Consider the following 25,040-nt stretch of genomic DNA (forward strand, 5'->3'; position numbering starts at 1 on the left):
GACGTTAATCTTGTGTTTAGAAGTCTTCAATTTAGTGTTCTTCGAATAATGCAGTTGGTTGCGGTGGAGCCAGGTATGTTTACGTCTTAGTATAGGAGTTATGGGATACAAATCGAGGCTTGACTCAGTTCTCGTTGATACCGCCAGCCGCGTGTGAGTGTGAGTGGTGTCACTGATGGTGCTGTCTTTGTTCTTACGGGGGGTGCATGGTATACCGGGAGATGATTCTAAGGGCGCATCATTTATCCAGTCCGGTAATGTGACAAGACCAACCAAAAAAAGTTTTCTGATCCTGTTCGCCCCGAAACGAGCCGCAGATTCTTCTCGTAAAACTTACTTTATCATCTACCACACATTCCAGCAGGAATGTCAATGCTTTGCAGTCCCCGCATTCTCCAGTTCTCGGCTAAAATACCCCGACATCGAAGAAATACCACCAGATGGTCTCCGCGTCCGTTGGTCCCTTAATTTTATAATATTACGGCATTTACACAAAAAGACCTTCCCTCCAAAAAGGCTTTCTTTGAATAAGATCAAATGATGCCAAAATAGAAAAGAAAGCAAATGGAAATAAACAACTCAGAGTAAGCCGTATGTTTTGGCACTGCCCACATCAGCGTGAGATGCGTGTCACAGGTGACAGGGACGGTGACCATCTTTTCAGCAGCCCTTTGGTGACCACTGAGTGTGTATATGTGACGGCACGCACAATAGAATCTCTCACCGCTCAAGTGTTTTTAAAACAGCTATTTACGTTGCTCTCCCTGCTCCAGTCATTTTAATGACGTTTCCCAAAGATATATTTCAAATTTGTAAGTAATCCCCGCTGGTTCTTTCAATATTTGGACGCATTTTCTTCGGAGCTGACAAGTCCGGAAAAATGCAGCCTTCAGTGTACCGCGCGGCGTTTAAAAGCTGTGTAACTACAAGGCTAGGATCCGAATAAGCAAGTCTTCGGTATGCGATAAATGTGAAAAGTCCGTGATAAGCCCGAGCGTTTTTGTAACCAATTAAATAACACGATAGCAAAATACCTATTTAGTATACCTGGTCATAGAGACCTGACGTGGAGACCTAACATGGTCGACAAGACTAGTACAAGCAAGGTACGATGCAACTAAATTTGAACATATGAACGGGTGATCTGTTTCGTTCTCTGGTGATCCGACAATGTCCGCGCTACAGAGTTTTACTCGGATCTGTAGGAATGAGCGGGCGTAATGACCGGGTGGTTAGGGCATCGGATTCCCTCGTGGGTGGCCAGGTTCGAATCCTGGTCGCGCCATGGCCCTGAGCGCTAATACGACGAAGGCAGTCGCTGGCGCCCCATGAAAGGACGTGACGGCGAGCGTCATATTCCCTTTAACAAAGGAATAATGAGTCATACGGTACTGTCCTCGGACGCCCTTGTTTCAGAGGGTTTACGGGCGTGCAGCCACATCCTCAGGAACGGGACTCAAGATGCTTTTCTTATTCGCAAGAGTATCGACAGAAATGTGCTACAGTGTTGCAGAGGAACATATTAAAGCCGTTTTACACTTTGGCATCGTATTGATTCAATGTAGCATGAAGGGGTGACAAACAAAGCAATTATATCATAGGTTCGGCATGCTGGAATTCATGTCCATATTCGTTTTTTCGATACACAATTTCATGCAGTTTCATTTACACATAACAAGATCTTTCACATAAACAGGAAGTCGACAAACGTAACACTAGAAGCCAATCAAAGCCACTTCCCTTCCTTCGGGCGGTCAATCGCGAGGCTGCCTCCTCCTCCCTGGCAGCGTCCCCATCCCACCCCCGGGTGGCCGGCGGCTCGTCCCCGAAGTCGGCGAGTGATCAGCCGTCGCGGCGATCCCGGCCAGCCCTACTTGCCGCCCCAGAAGGCGGAGGGAAGGTTGATGGGCCACTTAATGAACCGGTCCGAGGTCATGTAGCTTTTGATGGCGGGTAGAGCCTCGAAACGCTGGCGGAAGGTGCGCAGGTTCTCAGTGGCATCCAGCAGGTGCGAGTCCAGGTCGTGCCAGTTGGTGAACACGTCGTAGAAGAGGAAGTCCACGTAGGTGATGCGATCGCCGAGGAACCACTTGTTGGAGCCGAGGTAGTCGCTGAGCTGCTTGAAGCAGTTGGAGACGCGCTCTTTCATGGCCGGCAGCGTCTGGTTGAAAGACTCTTCGGTGCCGTAGCAAAGGAAGGCCAGCCACACGCGCAGGTCCCAAATCTGAAAAGCAACAAATTTTCAGTTTTACAATTGTTTTTTGTTCGTCAGCAAATACATCAACAACATTGCCGTATACGTTGGTTATTCTGAAAGCAGTCGTTTTTTTAATGCCTGTGGGTTCCTAAAATGCATGTGGTAAAATGCATGCATGTGACAGTGTAGGACAGCCTCCGCCCACTCCTCCACATCAACAAACACAACGACACAATGAAATCACTTTTAGCTCCGGTCGGGTCAGCCCAACCGAACCCATCACAATTGTCATGTTATTAGTCCTGGGAGAAGCTGCCTCTTTTGCAGAGGTCGTGCCGTCGACACCTCTTCCAATCCGCATTCCGGTAAACAGACTGGCGTAACTGATTATATCTATTCTCATTTATGCATACTACCCTGAAGAGCTAAGACATTGCCTGGCACTTCACAGCATATGTGTGACACTTTGAGCTGTTTTTTTTTTGTTAGGTCAGGCGGCGTGTGTGTCAATCGTATGATTTTATCATATTTTGATCATTTGGCTACACTGAGTAAGTTGCATACGTCGTGTTCGGACAAGTTCCATGCCTGCTGGAGCGTTAAAATGCAAATAGTGCACGAAACGTGAGATTCTGGAGCTGATACAAACCGACACACACGTATTTACTCGTACAAGAAGTATGTTCACACGGAAATAAGTTTTGCGGGTACCTACAACCCTTCCTTTCTCGGCCACTAAACATGTGCTCGGATTCGGCTTGGTCTGAACTGCCCGGACGACGCACATGCGGCAGCTGACCTAGGTCAGGGAGGAGGGCGTCACACGACATTAACATCACAAGCACACTAGCGTGTCGTTCAGTTGGATCGAGTTCTCGTCACGGCCTGCATCGCATGCACGGACGAACGACCTGCATCGCATGCACGGATGAATGGCCTGCATCGCACGCACGGATAAACGGTCTGCACCGCGTGCACGGATGAACGGCCTGCATCGCATGCACGGATGAACGACCTGTATCGCATGTACGGATGAACGACCTGCATCGCATGCGCGGATGAACGGCCTGCATCGCATGCACGCATGAACGGTCTGCATCGCACGCACGGATAAGCGGTCTGCATCGCGTGCACGGACGAATGGCCTGCACCGCATGCACGGATAAACGGTCTGCATCGCGTGCACGGATGAACGGTCTGCATCGCATGCCGACCTGCTTCGCACGCACGGATGAACGACCTGCATCGCGTGCACGGATGAACAGCCTGCATCGCGTGCACCGATGAACGACCTGTATCGCATGCACGGATGAACGGCCCGCATCGCATGCAAGGATGAACGGCCTGCATCGCACGCACGGATGAAGGGCCTGCATCGCGTGCACGGATGAACGACCTGTATCGCATGTACGTCTGAACGATCTGCATCGCATGCACGGATGAACCATTGCATCAACTTCCAGCCGAAGATGCAAAACAAGTTGCGAGTCAAGTGGGTTTGTGGCCTTGGAAAGACACTGGGCTCCTGGACCAGTGGCGACGGGCTGTGATCATCGAATGGGCGTATTGTCGGGCCCATTCGATCCGCTTCGCCCCGTCTCACATATTCCCGGCGGCACAGTTCGGCCAACATATCCGTAGACGACGACCTCTGACGCGTACTGCATTGCTCTTGGTTAGCCAGAGACGCCAGCGTCAAGTCCCAGCAGCAGATCAATCGGGGATGGATTTGGGTGTCGGGGTGAGCGGAGTATAGAAAAAGCTGCCAAAACTACAGCGTTATCATATTTGTCGTGCCCCAAATGCAACGCTGTCAGCGCTGGCAAAGTGGACGGGGTTTAGCAAACGATGGCGAAGGCAGCCCAAGCAGCGCCTCAGCAACCGCGTTTCTTCAGCGCAAGCGCACAGATCCGGCGATAAGCGAGATTCATGCCCGCAGTGTTTTGCTTTTCTATCGTATTACGCAATCAAGCGCGAGATGCTGGTTGCCAGGCAGATCAGATATGCTATCCGACCACCGATCCGGTCCAACAGTCGTCGCTATCGTTGTCAAAGTGCAGCCATGGCTGAGGGTATTTCAGAGCGGAATTGATGCCGTTCTGGTTACGTCACAGGCCATACGAATGAATCCCGAGTTCCATTCAGCCGAGCTGCCAATGAAATCAAGTGCCAATCCGATTAAGTCCGAAGCCTTGCAAGGCTTAACAAGCGTAGTAAGGCGGAATAACCTCGGAATCTGATTCGATTCCGCCTAAAGCCAAGCAAAGGTTTGACGGGAACGTAGGAACGTGCATGTGCGAAAATACGAAGCCCATTTTGAAGGGAATTCTTCCCACGCATCACGTTAAGGTTCGATCAACTTCCACGGCAGACGTTAGCTTTGGCTCTTTCACCCCACGCCCCGACTTTTCCTGCGCCTGCGTCATTCAGTCACACTAACCAGGACCACCGCCTGCACACACGCCTGCCCGCACTGCCGCACACACACGTACACACACGACAGACCCGCCGCCTTCGCCACACGTTCCAGCCATTCGTACAGCCAGCCAGAGGCACGCGAAGAGTAAGGCCCCGTCGCAATCCTGTCGCCGCCGCCCAAGTCACGAGCCCACACATCTGGCCGGACCAGACCAGGGTCACGCTTTCGCTCACCACTCCCTCGAGCATCTCCAGCTGCCGGGTTTCGTGGTCTGAGGTGCCGACCATGTCGTTCTTTCTCGCCAGGTGGCGTATGATCGCCGCACTCTGCGACATCTTCACATCGCCGTCCACGTAGTACGGCAGGTTCGGGAACGCAAGGCCGTGTGGGTTCTTGGTCTTCACCTCCTGCCACTTCTCAGGGTTGGTCTGCAAGCCAGGCGTAAAAAAGCATAAAGGAAAAGGTTATTCCGGCATTGCAGCCCACTAGAGTCATGATCATACGGGTGCCGTAGAAGCTCGGGCGCCAAGGCTATGTATCTGATCTTACACATTTACCTTTTCCTTCAACTACATTTGTTATCTAGTCCCCTTCCTGAGCAACTCGGCACAAAAGAGGGAAAGCTGAGACTGCTAACATAGGCCTACGTTACAACCTGAGGTGAGCCACATACTTGCCGCTAACGGGCTTTGTGCGTTCATACTTTGCATGCAAAACCGCAGACCTCGTATCATTTTTGAATTGTTGGGGATACAGCGCAAAGCCCACTTATCATACCTCACTGACACAGTAACAGCTAACTGTACAAAGCAAACAGTTTAACGATAAAGTTCAAAACTGTCACACCGCTCTTGAGAGCTGTGCGAAACCACGATCGATATCGCGCTAGCGCGGTGGATAGCCTCATTATCAGCACAGAAAAACAGCGACACAAGAGATCAAGTCTGGATGGCACCGGATGGCAACACGTGGAGCTTAAGGGAGCACAGTATTCTCCGTCTTACCGCGTCATAGCGGTCGTCCTGGTACTCCTCGCCGGTGTACTCCAGCATGAACCTGCAGACCTGGCCCAGACCCCGTATCGTCCAATATCCAAACACGGACGGCATGGCTGGAGCGTCAGACACGAGCACGGATCAGCAGAGCTCAGCTGGCACCAGTACCGGTGAGCAGGCGTCGCACGGCGTCAGCACAGGCCGACTCCCCACAGCTAGGAGCAGCTAACAGCGGCGCCTGCCCTCACGCCCCTCGTCCACGAGTGTGGACCTGGGCCGCGCGGCGGAGAGCGGGCGCCGCTCAAGGTCACCTTGGCTCTCGCCTAGCACGCCGACTGGCTGTTTCGACTCCGCGAGCGGGAGATACGGCTGTCGGCAGGAAACGATGCTGCTCACGTGGTTACTTTCCCCAGTATTTGAAGCTAAGAAATCTCGCTCACTGGCTGTGCGCCCCAACCAATGACGTCACGATCGCTTGGACGAGTCTATTTTGCAATATGGGGAAATTTTCGCCAGCTTTCGTCCAGCACTTTGACGTCTTTCTTCGCAGGCGGGGAGCCATTGACGGCGTATTCATTTGGCGTCGGGGATCATAGGACTCTCAGTGTACCCTGCGCGTAGCAAAAGAAAGAAGCTCGCTCATTCCACGATTTCTTCTCAAGTATCTATGAATGTCTTCGCGCTTTTTGCGATTTATCAACATTTCGGGGTAAATAGGTCATTCAGAGGCCCAATAGGTCATAGGTCATTCACCATATCTGGACGGTGAAACGACACAACCCGAACGGTATTTTTGTAAGCGTCCGCAATGATGTCCGGGGGAGGTATTCCAAGTCCCAGCGCGCCAAAGTTCGCCGTTTAAGCGTGTTTCATGTACATGCTGATGTGGTTCTATCAGACCGACCTCGAACGGTATGGTTGAATTCACGATACCCAAGCAAGAGTCCACGCTTTTGGCGGAAAGTTGGCAGCCATGCACGCATGCACACCAGTGAGCTAACCCTCTTAGCTTCCTGGTACCGGAGTGAATTATGATGCTCCTGACGGCTTAAGACAGATGGAGGCAGACACAGGGCAGGTGCACGGTACTTCTAGGACACAGCAGGTGCTGGCTTAAGGGCCTAGTATCAAAGGGGTGTTGATTCTGTTCATCTGTGGGCTGATTTATGCAGTATTCTATGGATGAGGTTTTCTGTTTGTGCGCGACCAGAGTCAAGCATCAGGCCTTAGCTCTCCCTCCCCCCTCCCCCCCCCTCCCATTGCTCGTCAGAATGAAGCGCAGCTTTTCGCTCACCACGGCGAACAAGTCACATAAGTCGGTCTGTTGCTCACCACTTAAGTAGGTCTATTACCCACCACATAAGTCGGTCTATTGCTCACCACATAAGATGGTCTATTGCTCACTTCTGGTGTGTTGGTATTTGCACAAAGCTGCCGCCAGTTGACTTTCCTACCATCGTCAGGTGTTATGGAGTCCTGATCACCTGTGGATGATGTTTGGCTTTAAGACATGTACGAGTCACAGCACGAATTTTTCCTCATCATTGCTGACATTCGAACCAGGGTCTTCTAAAACGGTCCAGTGCCTAGGCGTAGGAACGCTCAAAAAGTGTGTTGGGGGGGGGGGGGTGCAAGCTCAGGGTGTACTTCAGGAACTTTTTCTGGAAACCGTGTCCGATGGCCGGGGGAGGGGGGGAGGGAGGTAGGGATGGAGATTGTTATCGCTCTTTATTCAAATGTCATGGCTGCTATGCTAGCTATGCATCTAGAGCTGTTTATCACTGGTGCACAATCTTGCCTATTCGACTCATCTGTCATTTGGCAAATAACGCTATCCAGCTTCCCTAGATTATCCGTCCATTTTAACATTGTCTTTCGTGGCGAGACGAAATTCCACGAGCGGGTAGGTATCTTGGGTCATTAAGGAAGCATTTGTCTCCACAGTGTAGATGCCAAAATACGGCATGGATATAGGCTGGTGAGAATTTTGAAAGTGGATCGATGGCTCACAGTTCGCCAGGTTTTTCATGCGCCTTCATTTCGCTGGCTGCTTTTCAAGAAATAAGACTTGTCGCAGCATTTTAAGCGGAAACAACTTCGTGAGCTTGAAACTGCTAGAAACAATGTGACAAAACCCACAAATCTGGCGATTCTCTTTTGAGAATCAAGCCACATTGTTAGCGAGGGTCCGTACCATATTGTCCAAGGTACAGAATGTCCAAAGGTACATAATGTCCAAAGAACGAATTGTCCAAGGTACAGAATGTCCAGAGTTTATAATGTCCAAGGTACAGAATGTCCAAAATGAGAAATCACTTCCAAAATGGCTCGGTGTGGAGGTGTTCATATCGTCCAAGGTACAGATCGCCCAAGGTGCACAATGTCCAAAGTACACAATGTCCAATGTACAGAATGTCCTAAGCCTATAATGTCCAAAATACACAATGTCCAAAGTACGTATTGCCCAAGGTACGGAACGTCCAAAGCACACAATGTCCAAGGTACACAAGGTCCAAAGTACACAACGTCCAAAGTACAAAACATCCAAAGTGCGTAATGTCCAAGGTACAGAATGTCCAAGGTACAGAATGTCCAAGGTACACAATGTCCAAAGTACGGAATGCCCAATTTAGTTTCCAGGAAGACCGTCAGGATCCGAGCCCTTGCCCTTACTGACAGGCAACAGTATCCTGGGCTTCGTCGGTTGCGCATATATAGTCAACGCCATTACCGCCACTCGGCGTGTGATCAGCCGTCTGCCGCCGGCCGGTAACGTGCGCGGTAGGCAAGATGACGTAGGAAGGTATTTATCCAATGAGAGGTCGGCTGATGAGGGGCGGCACACCGTGAGCTGCTGCGAGCGGGCGGCGCTGCATCGCTACCGACACCTTCAGGACCGCTGATCGACACAACGCCGCAGCCCTGGCGTCAAGAGCAGAGCCGCCGTTAGTGAGCGCCTGGGTGGTACCCAAGCCCGTCGTATCCATCGCTGTCCATTGTGCATCATGTTCTCCTCCGCCCCTCCCTCCATAACAGCTGCTCGGCTTTTGCTGCCTGGTTATGATCAGCGCCATCTACCGAAGGGCATGAAAATACAAGTGCACAGAAAGCCCGGCATGCAGTCCGGCTGTTCATACCCAAGGTAACAGGTACCGTTCATTTCCTTTTCGACTCTGCGTCACGACCAATATGTGGGGAGGCCTGCAGCGTGCCGGCCCGCGCTTTCTGCATTCTCGTTGCGCCTATGTGAAGGCAGTCGTGGATCGGTGGCCGGAAAGGGCATAGCGCCGCTCCACGCACACGCTGTGTGGGATCCACCTTCATCCAATTGGGTCGTATCTACGTGCAGGGTCAAAACGTCAATACATGTGCAGTAAGGATATCTGGTTAAACGAAGAAAGACGCAAGGCCCCATAGTGACACGAGGCCGGATGTTCAGTTAGCAACGTATTTGTTTCCCCTGTTGGGACCTCTTGACTGAGCTGAACCCTGCATGTTCTTACTGCTGGCCATAACTCCATGTTGTCTGATCAGGCCAGGGAGGGGGCACGCACGTCCTTTCCCTGGCGTCTCTCGGTCATGACCTACCCCGATCCCTTCCGACCGGTGGCAGGACCTCGGCGCGGCGTCCACCATCCGGGAACCAGCCACCAGTCGGAAGGGACCGGAAAGGACAGGCCAGCAGAGCTGAACTAAGTAAGGCATAACTTTAAGGAGACACACGACAGGGGACTGGTTTACAAAAAGGCAAACCAAGTAAATTCAAATTTGTCCGGAGCACGCCGGCTGCTGAATCAAGCTGTGGAAGTGCTAATCTTTACACGGAGCTGATACAAAACTAAGTGATCAGTGCCGCGGCGGATGATGAATGCGCCGCTTCGGGGGATCGTTCGCCAAGCCTGGCCAGTTTTGAGTAGGCACGTCAGCGGTCAACAGCCCAGGCCCATCGCGGGGAATGAATCCGATTCATCCGTGGGTCAAGCCGCAGCGCAGCCAGCAGCTGCGGCCACACCTGTGGAGGCCAAACCGACATCCATCGCACGAGCCGCGATCATCAGCTGTGTGCAGTGCTGCAGACAGCCAACATTGTGTTACGGGCGGGAGCTGCTGATCTCATGGTGCGGATAAGAAATTCTGTCCGCGGATTTTGCAACTTCATTTATCCGCAATGGTGACGGGCGTCGATACGCATTCTTGAGTGATTCACTTGCCTCCCCAAGTCCAATGTGGCCTCTGCCCTGGCTTCTAGTGATAGAAAGAAACAGGATATTAAAAATTGCACGTCAAATTATGCCAAATTTCAATAAGGCTTGTGCTAATGGTTTCCAGCTAAAATGAACACACCAAATTATGACTGATATGTTATGTTCAGTTTTGTGCAGCTAGCCGGGGTTGTTACACTTTAAGAGCTCCGCTCCTGCTCTCGGCTGCGGCTGGCGGTCGTTCCTGGGTAGCCAGCACCCGCTCCAGCATGAAGGTCAGCCGCTCCTCCCGTTGCGCTGCCTGCTCGGACTGCTGCATCATCAGCGCCGCCGAGCGCTCGACCTGCTTGCCGTCACTGATCAGCTCGGGCCCACGGGATGGGCTTGGCTGGACTTCGGTTGGCTTGGCCCGCCTTAGCGTGGTCTGCCTTACCTTGGTTGGGCCGGGCCGGCGCCAGAAACATAACCGGGACTGTCACAGTAACCGTACGTCTGGACCGAGAGCGGACTGGAGCAGGGCCGCGGGAAGGCCCAGGCCACGTCAGCTCGGATCGGATCGGTTCGGATCAGATCGTATCGGATCAGGTAGGATTGGATCAAATTGGGTCGGATCGGATCGGATCGGATCGGATCGGATCGGATCGGGTTGGATCGGGTCGGGTCGGGTCGGGGTAGGGCGGGGCGAGGTAGGGCGGGGCGGGCCGGGCCGTGTTGGGTGGGGGCCGGGGCCGGTGCCAGAGCCAGGACTAGGATGGCGACCGCGACGACGGCCGGGACCTGGGCAGGGTCAGGTTCGCTCCAGAGTCGGGGCGGGGACGGCGGCTAGGGCCGGGCTGTGTTGGACATGTAAGATGTGATTTGATCTGTGGTCAGACCACTTCGTGTTCGATGCTCCAACCAGCCTTGGTCATATCCCCTGTCAACCCGCTTCTGCCTAGTTCTGCAGATCACACACCATATCACAACCTGACTTGATCTGATCTGTCCTGACCTGTCCAGCCTATCCTGCTCCAGCCCAGTGTAGTCCAGCCCCAAGTTCAGTCCATCCCCCATCCAGCCCAGCCTCAGGGCAAGCCTGTCCAGTTCATCACCCATTCCAGTCCGAGCCCCCAGTCCAATCTAGCCCCCAGGCCAGTCCAGCCTCCGGCCCAGTCCAGCCCTCAGTTCAGTACATGCTAGCCCTGAGATGTTTTGCATGCAGTATGGCATCATCATGTTTGACTGATGCCGTTCAGGGAAGGAACACCCTGAGACTACCAATTGTCCCTCCGTTGCAGGAGCGCCGTTGTTACGCGCTGGCTGCTGTTGGCGTCCAGAGTAGAACCCGGCAAAGGGCGCTAGTTGGCAGCCTTCCCCTGCCGGCGGCCGGCTGTCACCAAGCACACGAGCACCGTCGCTGGCCACCGCCCAATGCAGAAGTGATGCTGTTGAACGCCGGCGGGTCGTTCAACAAAGGGGCTGGCAAATCAAGCTGAGAATGTGAACGCGACTTTGACCAGATGGCAGAGCTAACTCCGTGAGACTCCGATCTGGCATGGCATGGTCGTTGTAGTTATGATGCTCGGTAAGCCGGATTGATACGTGATAATACAGATCGCCATAGTTCGGGGACGACTTGTGCCAAAGGTTACGTGCTCTGTATGATATCTGATTAGCCTTAATTGTGTATTTTGTGCCCGGGCTTGCTAGCGAAGCGGTCTTCATTCATAGGCCGATCCTGGGGGGGGGGGGGGGGGTAGGGGGGGCACGGGGCCACGGCCCCCCCAAAACTCTGAGAGTATGTTTTGCCCCCCCCCCCTAAACGTTCCCAGAACCTCATAAAAGTTTCCTCTACTTAACGTCTCTTTAATTTTGATGGTGCGGTATCAAACATTTCTTTGCCGTTTGTGAAAAAACTTGATGAGGACAAGTTGGCAGCGATTTTAATATCAAACAAAACACATGCTGACGCGGCTTAGTCATACTCCACGCAAGCATCGTGTTTGATAAGTGCGCTGGACCTCGGATCCCACACCAGCCAGCTGGCGACAAACGGTTGCCCCCCCCCCCCCAAAAAAAAACAACTCTAGTCCAGATCCGCCGTCATCTTCATTAACGTTTGTTAATTGTTGTATGCGAGGGCGCTTGGCGTTATATTTTGTGTTGTTTTAACGAGCGCGCAATGAATGAGCTTCATAAAAGTTACGGCGGGAATATGGACTGTGAAGGTGCATCTCGTGTGGCAGCTCCCATCTTAACCCATTTTCTTGTACGGTTTCCCGCGTCCTTCTCCCGATCGGAGCATACAGCCAACTGGTCGTTGCGAATCATTATAAAAATAATTCGGTGTCTTAGGTTAATGCTGGTTTCAGACTGGCGCATAGAGCGTCGAGCCCGCGCATGAGCCATACTTACGTAGCAAGTCTGGGACCTCCTGGCACTTCCAACGGAACACATACGCTTGTCATCCGGAAAATGCCACCTGTGTCGTTTGCCTCATGGGTGTATACACCTTGGTGTATATGGAACATCTTCGGATCGAATATACGCTTACATACATACATATATATATATATATATATATATATATATATATATATATATATATATATATAAATACGTGTCCTTGTGACTTTATTGCGATGTAAGTCAACGAAATACCAATAAAAAACTGCTGGGAGACATGTATAGCATGATTCAGAAACAGTCATGCTTCACGCCACTTCGACAGTCTCCTGGGGAGGTGAAATTCTGCAAGCAGGCAGGCATTTTGGGTCACTGGGGAGGCATTTACCTCTACGGTTTCGATACCAAAGTACGCTCTGTGCCCGGCTACTCACAGTTTGCAGTGTTCATAGTGCGGAAAAGTTTGTATGCATCAGAAGTTCACCGACTTCTTTTCAAGCTCCACTTAAAGGGAAGGTTTTACTGTTGAGGATATTAAAGCAAGCATCAGATATGAAATAGGCTCACTTATAACTACTGTTGTACTTTGAAGTGGAGGACTGCTCTAAAGAACAAAAAGCTACTTAATGTGCCCGCAATTACGTCAGTGGTTGATTGCGTCTTTGTACATTGGACAACACTGATTGAGCGCCAAATGACGGCCTTTGCATTTAGAAATTGTGCCCACGAACACCAAAAATGAGCGACTCGACACCTAAATGTCTTTTTTTAAATCTTGGTGGTCTCATGGTCAATGGAATGAGAGGATTTCAATGAAATTAATATAGCCTCATGGATGCCTGTGTCACCTTAGAATAACCTATACCAAGCAGTCTGCTCGACTGTGCTGGCGCGTAGCTCAGAAACTAGAGAGGTTCTTGTCTTAAGAAGGACAAGACTGTGAACTGCACCGAATGATCTTCAAGACGGCTATTTCAATTCAAAACCCCAGACAAATATGGAGCATCCCTGTTAAGCTAGATAAGTTTTTGTTGCAGCATTACTGGCAGGCAAAATTCGTAGGTGTGAAAGCAGACATGTCCACATGTCGTCATAAAGTTGTAGGTGTTTCTCGTTGTCTGATATTTTAGGGAGAAGCTAGCGTTTCTTAAAAGAATGGCTTTCCATGCTAGTTACGTAAAATGCACACAATTACAGCATCTGACGTGAACCTATGAAGCACCCTAAATCGAGGCCTGACGGAATTACAACGATGAAGACAATTTTCAGCGACCGAGAACCACATGGTGGTTAAAAGGAAAATTTCAAAACTCACCTTATATCAGCATGTCTGCCGAAATATATTGAACTTTGTGACCAATTTATTGCATTGCCTGAAGTTCGAGACTGCAACCGGTAGTGTACGGTATAATGTTAGTAAAGACCACCAGCCACAGAGATGGTGTTCTGTGAATACATAAGAATAAAGTGGACTTTACTGTGCGCAGCCGGATCTGAATTGCCACCTAATTTTTGAACTATATTTAATGATCAATATTCGGTGATGATGACACTCATCACTTTCAGTGATATTTCGCCGCATAGGATAGAACGAAATGCACTCTCTCCTCAGGCTTCGACCAGTGGTCGCTCATCGAAGTATATATTGTCAACATATTCATATTCATACTGGTTCCCCCAGTCGTGTCCGAGTGGTTCAGACTCCCCACTCAAACATGTGGTAGGCACCTGTGGTTGGGTTTCTGAAGCAGAGTGTGCGACGCCGCCCTTCCAACGCCTCTCTTACCTTCACTTTGCAACTCTTTGACTAACAGCGACTCTTTCTTTTCAACGTCTGTTTTCGAATCAAGTCGAGGGGAAGGAACATTCTGGTCCTCCGGGCCGGATGTAAGTGAACTGGTGAACGGGTTACAGTGTTCAGTGACGACGAAACGCAGTGTTATCAGTGATGTCTGACAACCGGTCAGGACAACACGGTGATGCAAGATCACAACGAAGCAGGACGTCCTACCGCACCCGGAATGAGGCAGGTGCCAGTACAGCCTCCTCTAGCGTCGGCGAAGCTCGCCGCCGAGCTGCGCTGAGCAAGCTCCAGGCGGAGCAGGGGCAGCGCGCGGTGGCAGTTAAGGCGGAGCTGGCGCTGCAACAGGCGGAGGCAGAGGCGGAGCTGGCGCGGCGACAGGCGGAGGCAAAGGCAGCTCTCGAAGCTCAGGAGCTGAAGGATGAAGCGGAGCGCCGCCAACTGGAGCTGGAGCTGCTGGAGCAGGAGGAGCGTGGATCTCTGCACGCCGGCGACGCAGCGTCATTCGTCAGAGGCCCAGCGGCAGCTGCAACTAAGCCGCCCGTGCAGCTGCGTGAGCAGCCGTAGTCGGACATCTCAGCCGCACGCATCAGGGATTGGCTCTCCTAGCTGCAGCCGAACGTGCGACCAGTCGGTGCAGAGCCTGCCAATGCCTCGCCTGCACCGGCACCTCTGCTGCAGCGCCCGACCGGTGCTGAGAGACAGGCAAATCGCTATCTGCCGCGGATAACGCTGGACAAGTTCAGCGGCTCCGCTCTCGAATGGATGAGATGGGTCGCCCTGTTTAAGGCGCTGGTGCACGAACGCGCCGACCTCACAAACGTCGAGAGGCTGACGTATCTGCAAGCACACCTGACCGGGCCGGTAAGAGAGGCGGTACGTGAAATGCTCTGTGACGCCAGCCTGTACGGCGCAGCCCTGCGTGAGCTGGAAGAGGAATCTGGCGACGCAGCGCGTGTGATACGCGCAACTATGAAAAAACTCCTCTCGGCACGACCGGTCAGAGATGGCAAAATATCTGCTCTGGCCGAGCTGTCACGAGACCTGCGCACTGTAGTGAGCGTCCTGCAGAGTTTGCAGTACGAAGCAGACCTCGCCACCGCCACAAACGTCACGGCTGTTGCCGGCAAACTTCCTGCCAGTCTGGCGTGGAGATGGGAGAATATGTCGTGGAGAACGGCATCACCCGTCCCACTCTAATCGGCCTCGACGGGTGGCTGCGTCGGCATGTCACTGCTGGTCGTGTGGCCTCGACACAGACGTGCCACAAGCCGTCACCTAAAGTCGAGTGCAACACCCCAGGAGGCCGGCTGAGGCGAGTGTTCGCCACAGCGTTAGCTGTAACGGCCGTAAAATCGCGGAAGATTGCGACCATAAACCCGCCACCGGCCGCGAGATGTGATGCGTGTGCCATGTGCCAAGGTACGCACAACATACAGTGCTGTGACGCATTCCTGGCGTTGACGGTGAGCGAGAGGGCAGAGTCTATCGGCAGAAGCGGACTCTGCTTTAACTGCCCGTCTTGCGGTCACATCAGCGCCAGCTGCCCGCGTAACAAAAGATGCGAAGCCGAGCGCTGTGGAGGACGGCATCACACGCTGCTCCACAATGGCATGCGTGTGTTCCCACGGCGCAATAAGATTGACAGCTCGCCGCCGGCTACAGACGCTAAACACGTCGGCACAGCGGTGACTGAGCCACGCAGCCAGGTTCTACTACAAGTAGTGCCCATCACCGTGCACTGTCCCTCAGGGAGTCACACATCCACGCGCTCCTGGATCTCGGGAGCCAGGTCACGCTGGTGACCGACGACCTCTGTGACCGGCCCGGTATCTCGGGGCCCTCGGACGGGCTGGTCCTGAGCGTCCTAAAAGGAAGTGAGCGACTCCAATCACGACGCGTGTGTTTCTCAATCCAGCCTGTGGGCAGCGGCGACAAAAGGCACGTTATTCGCGACGCTCAAACGACGCCCACTCTGAATGTATCGAATCATTCAATGGACTGGTCAGTCGAGAAAAACAGTTGGCCTCATCTCACCGAGCTCGACATTCCGATAACGACCCACGGAACGGTGGAAGTGCTGCTGAGCACAGACATGCTCGAACTAATCGTGCCGCGGGAGGTCGTAGAAGGGACGCCAGGGACGCCGAGCGCGGTGAGGACTCTGCTCGGCTGGACTGTGACCGGCCGCACGCCGTGGCGGTTGATGTATGCACCAGGTGATAAGCGTGTGCACCACGTCCGAATCAGTCACAAAAGGAGTGCTCTTCCGGACCTTCAAAACCAGGTCAAGCATTTCTGGACGACAGAAGCCTTTGGCACAAGGTAGAAAGCACAGCTGCACTCAGAAGCGGACCAAGGAGCGATGTCCGTCCTGGACATCCGCGACACCGCGTCCGTCCTGGACACCGCGACACCGAGCGATGTCCGTCCTGGACACCGCGAAACGGGCCAGCGATCGGTATGAAACCGGTCTCCTGTGGCGTGAAGACGGGGGGCAACTTCCAGACAACCGTGAGGCAGCAGCTACCCGTATGAGAGCGTCAAAGGTGCGAGTCGCGCCCATCAAACACAACAGCGGGAGCCGGTGGTGCAACATGTTCGTCGCCAACCGCATCTCCGAGATCCAGGACTCGTCTGAGATGCCCCAGTGGCGTCATATACCAGGCTTACTGAACCCAGCTGGCATCCGCCGCCGCGGCTGTGCCGTTACGAGCCTGGCGCCCGGCGGCGTATGGGTTCAAGGACCCGCCTTCCTGTGGCGCTGCCCTGATGACTGGCCAGACGCGCCTGCCTGCCTGACAGCCCGCCCCGGAGACGAGGAGGCGGCCGAAATGAGGGTGACAGCGTGCGTCACTGTTCCGGCGGCGCCGGCTGTAAACGCCAGCTGGTACTCATCGTGGCAGAGACTGCCGCGCGTGACAGCGTGGGTAAACCGCTTCGCCCACAACAGCCGTACCAAGACGGATCGACGATCGGGGCCACTGACCGTCCACCAGCTGCGTGACGCTGAACAAGTCTGGCTCCGCAACGCCCAGGCAGAGCAGTTCGGCCCCGAAATCGCCTCTCTGCAACAAGGAAAACGACTACCAACCGGCAGCCATCTCCACCAGCTAGTGCCCTTCATGGACTCGGGCGGCCTGCTGAGAGTCGGAGGGCGACTGCGTCATTCCCAGCCCGACTACGAAGCCAAGCATCAGGTAATACTACCTGCGAAGGGAGACGCCACACTGCTGATCGTCACCAACCATCACAAGAAGCTAGCACACGCGGGCGCCGAACACGACCTGACTCACATCCGGCAGCAGTTCTGGGTCATCTGTGACCGGGCGCCGTAAAGCGATACACCCGCGCCTGTATGGTGTGTCGTAAACGGTCAGCTCGGGCAATGCCACCATTGATGGGCGACCTGCCAGCCGCGTGGACTTCTTCGGACCTTTGGCGATGAAGAGACAGCGTAAAAGGGAGAAGAGATACGGCTGTCTGTTCACCTGCCTGTCCACTCGAACAGTTCACATCGAGCTGGCTCACTCGCTGGACATCGACTCATTCATCATGGCGATGAGACGCATGATGGCGAGACGCGGCAAGACCAAGCTGGTTTGCTCGGACATCAGGACAAATCTCCGAGCCGGTGAGCGCGAGCCGCGCCAGTCACTGCAACAGTGGAACCAGGCCAAGATTGCTGACACGCTTTCACAAGAAGGCGTGGAGTGGAAGTTCAACCCTCCGGCTGCGCCCCACATCCGCGGCGTGTTCGAGCGTCTGGTGCGCTCAGCAAAACGTGCCCTGTCGACCGTGCTGAGTGACAGGGTTGTGGATGACGAGACGCTTCGGACGGTGGTCACCGAAGTCAAGGCGCCCCTCAACGGCCGACCGCTGACGCATGTCAGCACCGATTCCGACGACTATCAGCCACTAACGCTGAACCACTTGCTCATCGGAAGGGCTTCTCCTCAGCTGCCTCCTGGCGTGTTCGAGGATGGTGACCTGTGCCGCCGACGGCGCTGGAAGCACACACAGGTGCTGCCAGATCACTTCTGTCGGCGCTGGCAGCGAGAATATCTTCCCACGCTGACCACGAGAGCGAAGTGGTGCAGAGACACGGCCGACATCGAGGTCGGCGAACTCGTGCTGTTGGCGGACGATAACGTGCCCCGTGGGCACTGGCCAATGGGACGAGTGGCCCGCGTGCTCCCTGGCGCAGACGGTCGGGTTCTCGTTGTGGACGTGGCGACACCCACCGGGCAATATAGGCGGCCTATCACCCGTCTCTGCCGCCTCGAGCATGACGCAGCCGAGCGCTGATGTGACGGGACGGTGACCGTGCGCGCCCCGCCTAGTGAGTAGTTCATGGCGGTGCCGTGCGACGCTGCCGCGCTGTGACCATGTGCGCCTCGATACTGCAGTAAATAGTTTATGATGTCGTTTGGGACATTGTGATTCCTGTTCCACGCGCGCCGCGAGCGTTCGTGCTGTAGAGTGTAGACGTAGTTATAGCCTTAGTTTATGGCCGTTCATTAGCTCTAAATGTAGCTGGTGCAAAAAGGCCCGCCTGCCGCGGACGAACAGTGCTCGTTAGTTAGCTGCTGATGTTTATAGTGCTATAGTTATAATGTTACGTTTATTCGACATGTGTGAAGTTTATGACCATGGTTTGCTCCCCTGTAGTTTGGATTTTCCGTGAATGGCGCGAAAAACCGGGCTGGCTACGTTAGCGGACAAACGGGCCGTCGCTGCCGACGCGGCGGCGGCGTCTCCGCGTTGGTGTGGGCGGTCCCTCGGCCGATTGGTCCCCACCATCCGGAGCCCATATGTGGGCCACGTGGGTTTATGGAACACGCGGGCAGGGACGCACGGTCTCTGCCTGTCAGCCCACGTTCAGGCTCCAACGGCGCGGCTCGACGCGAGCCGTGTCAGCGCTTACGACGACGACGACATCGGAGTGTGCGACGCCACTCTTCCAACGCCTCTCTTACCTTCACTTTGCAACTCTTTAGCTAATAGAGACTATTCCTTTTCAACGTCTGTTTTCGAATCAAGTCGATGGTCGTCCGGAAAGCTAACAAACTCTTTCACACGAACACATAATAAGGTACATCCGTCATATGTTCCTTATCTGGACCCTGCTCCTGTCCGCCGTCGGTGGTCACTGCCCTGGCCTGGATGTCTCCCGCATGACTGACTGCGAGCTGATCGTGTGGCTACTTTGTTGCATACTTTTGGATCAGCGTTACTTCTACATGGTGTATGAAACATGTGATGGACACCTGCAACAGTATTTTCCCGAATTATCTTCCCTCATACCACACCATCGCAGAAAAATAGCCTTCGCGAAGCTGTCTGCCTCAGGAATGGAATGGGCAAACGGACACTTCACTGCCCATCATGCGACGTACGCGACTGGATCCGCTTTTGTGTGTAGGCAGGGGCGTAGCCAGAGCCTTGCCATGGGGGAACACAGGGTCGACAAAAGCCCACCTTATGGTGAGCCCCACCCCCCCCCCCAAAAAAAATCTCCGGATATCGCTTACTTCTTAACAAGAGACACGGTTTTCTTGGACTTATTGTTATTTTTACCTTGTAACCACAACAGAAACCAGGAGCTACCATAAGCTCAATTATGTTTGCATTTTGAGGTCAATAAGCTGCAGAAGCCCGTCCTTTGAACCAGATTTTGACCTTGAAGGTCACATGATATAGCAAAATAAAGGTCATTGTTGGTGTTCTCATTTCACAATTGACCCCAAGACCGTTTTTCAGGGAAATCGGAACTCGTCACTGACAAAATCGCTGAATAAATCGTTAACTTCACGGACACGGACTAGACTAGACTAGCCTCTAGTGTACCGGGCCGCACTTAAAAGCTGTGCAACTACAGGGCTAGGATCCGAATGAGCAAGTCTTCGGCATACGATAAACGTGAGAAGTCCGTGATAAGTCCGAGCGTTTTCCTAACCAATCAAATGAGACGATGGCAAAATGCCAATTAAGCATACCTGATCATGGAGACCTGACGTGGAGACCCAACATGGTCGACACGGCTAGGACAAACAAGGTAAGATACAACCAAATTTGAACATATGAACGGATGAACTGCTTCGTTCTCTGGTGATCCGACGATGTCCGCGCTGCATAGTTTGACTCGGATCTGTAGGAATGAGCGGGCGTAATGACCAGGTGGTTGGGGCATCGGATTCCCACGTGGGTGGCCGGGTTCGAATCCTGGTCGCGCCATGACCCTGAGCGCTAATATGACGGAGGCAGTCGCTGGCGCCCCATAAAAGGGCGCGACGGCGAGCGGCACATTCCCTTTAGCAAATGAATAATGAGTCATACGGCATTGTTCTCGGACGCTCTCGTTCCACAGAGTTTACGGGCACGCAGCAAGATCCTAACAAAACGAGGCTCAAGATGCTTTTCTTATTCGCATGAGTATCAACAGAAATGTGTTGCAGTATTGCAGAGGAACATATTAAAGTCGCTTCACACTTTGGCATTGTATTGATTCAATGCAGCATGAAATGGTGACAAACGAAGCAATAACATCATAGGTTCGGCATGCTGGAATTCATGCCCATATTCGTTTTTTTCGATACACGATTTCATGCGGTCTTTATTTAGACATGGCAAGATCTTTAACATAAACAGGACGGAGACAAACGTAACACTAGAAGCCAAAAGAGCCACCCACCTCTCTTCTTTTGGGCCGTCAAGCGCGGGTCTGCCTGCTCCTCCCTGGCAGCTTCCCCACCCCACCCCCGGGTGGCCGGCGGCTCGTCCCCGAAGTCGGCGAGTGATCAGCCATCGCGGCGATCCCGGCCAGCCCTACTTGCCGCCCCAGAAGGCGGAGGGTCCGTTGATGGGCCACTTAATGAACCGGTCCGAGGTCATGTAGCTTTTGATGGCGGGTAGAGCCTCGAACCGCTGGCGGAAAGTGCGCAGGTTCTCAGTGGCATCCAGCAGGTGCGAGTCCAGGTCGTGCCAGTTGGTGAACAGGTCGTAGAAGAGGAAGTCCACGTAGGTGATGCGATCGCCGAGGAACCACTTGTTGGAGCCGAGGTAGTCGCTGAGCTGCTTGTAGCAGCTGGAGACGCGCTCTTTCATGGCCGGCAGCGTCTGGTTGAAAGACTCTTCGGTGCCGTAGCAAAGGAAGCCCATCCACACACGCAGGTCCCAAATCTAAAAAAAGTTCATTTTCACAACAGTTTTTTTGTTCGTCAACAACTACACCAACAACATTGCTGTACATGTTGGTAACAACGAAAGCAGCTGTTTTTTAAATGACTGTGGGCACCTAAAATGTCCGTGGTAACAGCGTAGGAGGTCGGCCTTCGCCCACTCCTCTACATCACCAAACACGACACAATGACAGGACTTTTAGCTCCGGTCGGGTCAGCCCAACCGAATCCATCACATTTTTCATGCTCTTAGTCCTGGGAGAAGCTGCCTCTTTTGCAGAGGTCGTGCCGTCGACACCTCTTCCAATCCAAAACTGGTAAACAGAGTGGCGTAATGGATTTGTTCTTTCTTTTCTCATTTCTGCATACTGTCCGCAAGAGCTAAGACATTCCCTGGTACTTCACAGCATATGTGTGACACTTTAGGCTGTTTTTTATAATCAGGAGGAATGTGTGCCAATGGTGTGGTTATATTATATTTTGATCACCTGGCTACACTTATTCAGTTGCATACGTCGTGTTCGGGCAAGTTCCATGTCTGTTGGAACGCTAAAATGCAAATAATGCAGGAAATGTACACTTCTGGAGCCGATGCAAACCAAACATGCGTATTGAATCGTACAAAAGGCACATTCACTCCGAAAAAAAGTTTTACGGCTACCCACAACACTTCATTTCTCGGCCATCAAACATATGTGTTCGGAATTGGCTTGGTCTGAACTGCCCGGACGACGCACATGCGGCAGCTGACCTAGGTCAGGGAGGAGGGCGTCACACGACACTAACATCACAAGCACACTAGCGTGTCGTTCAGTTGGATCGAGTTCTCGTTACGGCCTGCATCGCATGCACGGACGAACGGCCTATATCGCATGCACGGATGAACGACCTGTATCACATGTAGCGATGAACGACCTGCATCGCATGCGCGGATGAACGGCCTGCATCGCATGCATGGACGAACGGCCTGCATCGCATGCACGGATGAACGACCTGCATCACATGTACCGAGGAACGACCTGCATCGCATGCGCGGATGAACGGCCTGCATCGCATGCATGGACGAACGACCTGCATCGCGTGCACGGATGAACGGCCTGCACCGCGTGCACGGATGAACGGCCTGCACCGCGTGCACGGATGAACGGTCTGCATCGCGTGCACGGATGAACGACCTGCATCGCATGCCGACCTGCTTCGCACGCACGGATGAACGACCTCCATCGCGTGCACGGATGAACGACCTGCGTCAACACACACACACACACACACATACACACACACACACACACACACCACACACACACACACACACACACACACACACACACACACAACACACACACACACACACACACACACACACACACACACACACACACACACACACACACACCACACAACACACACACACACACACACCCACCAACACACACACACACACCACACACACCACCACACACACACCACACAGGCCCGCCGCCTTAGCCAAACGTTCCAGCCATTCGTACAGCCAGCCAGAGGCACGCGAAGAGTAAGGCCCCGTCGCTATCCTGTCGCAGCCGCCCAAGTACGAGCCCACACATCTGACCAGACCAGACCAGGGTCACGCTTTCGCTCACCACTCCCTCGAGCATCTCCAGCTGCCGGGTTTCGTGGTCCGAGGTGCCGACCATGTCGTTCTTTCTCGCCAGGTGGCGTATGATCGCCGCACTCTGCGACATCTTCACATCGCGTCCACGTAGTACGGCAGGTTCGGGAACGCAAGGCCGTGTGGGTTCTTGGTCTCACCTCCTGCCACTTCTCGGGGTTGGTCTGCAGCCAGGCGCAAGGCAAACACAGAGGCAAATGTCATTCGGGCACTGCAGCCTACTGCAGGCATGATTCACGGGTCCCGCAGAAGTTCAAGCGCCAAGCCCATGCGTCTAACCTTACAATTTACCTATTTCATCAACTACATTTCTTATCTAGTGCCTATCCACTAGCAACTCGGCACAAAAAAGGGAAAGCTGAGGCTGCTAACATAGGCCTACGTTACAACCTGAGGCGAGCCACATACTTGCCCCTAACGGGGTTTGTGCGTTCATACTTTGCATGCAAAACCTCAGACCTCGTGTCATTTTTGAATTGTTGGGGATCCAGCGCAAAGCCCACTTATCATACCTCACTTACAGTAACAGCTCACTGCATAAAGCAAATGATTTAACGATGAAATTCAAACCTGTTTACCGCTCTTGAGAGCAGTGCGAAACCACGACAGACATCGCGATATCGCGGTGGATAGCTTCAATATCAGCACAGAAAAACAGCGACACGACAGATCAAGTCTGGATGGTGCCGGATGACATCACGTGGAGCTCAAAGGAGCACAGTATTCTCCGTCTTACCGCGTCATAGCGGTCGTCCTGGTACTCCTCGCCTGTGTACTCCAGCATGAACCTGCAGGCCTGGCCCAGACCCCGTAGGGTCCAATATCCAAACACGGACGGCATGGCTGGAGCGTCAGACACGAGCACGAATCAGCAGAGCTCAGCAGGCACCAGCACCGGTCAGCAGGCGTCGCACGGCGTCAGCGCAGGCCGACTCCCCTCAGCTAGGAGCAGCTAACAGCGACGTCCGCCCTCGCGCCCTTCGTCCACGAGTGTGGACCTGAGCTGCGCGGCGCTGCATCGCGAAGCGGAGACCAGTCGCCGCTCAAGGTCACCTTGGCCCTCGCCCGTCACGCTGACTGGCTGTTTCGACCCCGCGAGCGGGAAATACGGCTGTCGGCAGGGGACGGTGCTGCTCACGTGGTTTCTTTCCCCAGTAGTTGAACCTATGCGAACTCGCTCATTGGCTGTACGGCTTTACCACGGTCGCCATGGTCGCTTGGACGAGTCTATTTCGCACATATGGGGACATTTTTGCCAGCTTTCGGCCGGTACTTGGACGTCTCTCTGCCGGCGGGGAGCCATCGACGGCGTTTTCGTTTGGCGTCGGGGATCATAGGACTCTCAGCGTACCCTGCGTATAGCAAAGAAAGAAACTTGCTCATTCCACGATTTCTTATCAAGTATCCTTGAATGTCTTCGCGCTTTTGCGATTTATCACCATTTCGGGGAAACTAGGTCATGCAGAGGCTCACACGCATTTGGTCGGCGAAATGGCGCTACCCCAACTTTATTTTGGTGAACATCCGCAACGACAGCTGGGGGAGGTATTCCAATTCCCAGCGCGCCAACGCTCGCCGTTGAGACGTGTTCCATGTTCATGCTGATGTGGTCGCCTCAGACCCACCTCGAACGGTGCGGTTTAATACACGATATCTAAGCAAGAGTCCACGCTTTTGGCGGGAGCGTGGCACGCATGCACGTATGCACACCAGTGAGCTAACCCTCTTAGCGTCCTGGTACCGGAGTGAATTATGATGCTCCTGGCGGCTAAGACAGATGGAGGCGGACACAGGGCAGGTGCACGGTACTTCTAGGACAGAGCAGGTGCTGGCTTAAGGGCCTAGTATCAAAGGGGTGTTGATTCTGTTCATCTGTGGGCATGTTGGCGATTTATGCAGTACTTTCTGGATGAGGTTTTCTGTTTGTACGCGACCAGAGTCAAGCATCGGGTTTCAGGCCCCCCCCCCCCCTTCCCCATGGCTTGTCAGAATGCGGCGCAGCTTTTTGCTTGTCACGGCGCATAAGTCACGTAAGTCGGTTTACTGCTCGCCACATAAGTCGGTCTGTTGCTCACTTCTGATGTGTTGGTATTTACACAAAGCTGCCGCTAGTTGACATTCCTACCACCGTCAGGTGTTATGGAGTCCTGATAACCAGTGGGTGGTGTTTGACTTTAAGACATGTACGAGTCACAGCACGATTTTTTCC

At 53.4% G+C, this 25,040-nt stretch overlaps 2 protein-coding genes across 3 annotated transcripts; both read right to left on the minus strand.

The window, feature by feature from the left end:
• Positions 1-1,455: 1,455 nt before the first annotated feature.
• Positions 1,456-23,809, minus strand: LOC119104645 (glutathione S-transferase 2). 2 transcript variants are annotated; one of them, XM_037228365.1, is made up of 3 exons: positions 23,568-23,809; positions 4,850-5,044; positions 1,456-2,224 (listed from the first exon to the last, which is right to left on the minus strand). In XM_037228365.1, the coding sequence occupies exons 1-3, from the start codon at positions 23,670-23,672 to the stop codon at positions 1,871-1,873; spliced, it is 654 nt and encodes a 217-aa protein (XP_037084260.1). In that variant the 5' UTR covers positions 23,673-23,809; the 3' UTR covers positions 1,456-1,870. The 2 variants fall into 2 exon arrangements, with proteins under 2 accessions (XP_037084260.1, XP_037084259.1); XM_037228364.1 differs by lacking the exon at positions 23,568-23,809 and adding an exon at positions 5,621-5,875.
• On the minus strand, positions 20,598-22,909 carry LOC119104646 (glutathione S-transferase class-mu 26 kDa isozyme 47-like). Its single transcript, XM_037228366.1, has 2 exons — positions 22,803-22,909; positions 20,598-21,181 (listed from the first exon to the last, which is right to left on the minus strand). Exons 1-2 carry the CDS (start codon positions 22,902-22,904, stop codon positions 20,828-20,830), a joined length of 456 nt encoding a protein of 151 aa, XP_037084261.1. The 5' UTR covers positions 22,905-22,909; the 3' UTR covers positions 20,598-20,827.
• Positions 23,810-25,040: the final 1,231 nt, after the last annotated feature.

This window comes from Pollicipes pollicipes, unplaced genomic scaffold (assembly GCF_011947565.3).
Source record: "Pollicipes pollicipes isolate AB1234 unplaced genomic scaffold, Ppol_2.1 Scaffold_6052;HRSCAF=7182_pilon_pilon_pilon, whole genome shotgun sequence".
Classification (NCBI taxonomy): domain Eukaryota; kingdom Metazoa; phylum Arthropoda; class Thecostraca; order Pollicipedomorpha; family Pollicipedidae; genus Pollicipes; species Pollicipes pollicipes.

Coding starts and splice junctions, on each gene's coding strand:
- LOC119104645 (XM_037228365.1), bottom strand. CDS start 23,672: ATGCCGTCCGTGTTTGGATATTGGACCCTACGGGGTCTGGGCCAGGCC. Junction 5,045..23,567: donor AGGACGACCGCTATGACGCG/GTAAGACGGAGA, acceptor CCTGGCTTGCAG/ACCAACCCTGAGAAGTGGCA. Junction 2,225..4,849: donor TGGAGATGCTCGAGGGAGTG/GTGAGCGAAAGC, acceptor GTTGCTTTTCAG/ATTTGGGACCTGCGCGTGTG.
- LOC119104646 (XM_037228366.1), bottom strand. CDS start 22,904: ATGTCGCAGAGTGCGGCGATCATACGCCACCTGGCGAGAAAGAACGAC. Junction 21,182..22,802: donor TGGAGATGCTCGAGGGAGTG/GTGAGCGAAAGC, acceptor AACTTTTTTTAG/ATTTGGGACCTGCGTGTGTG.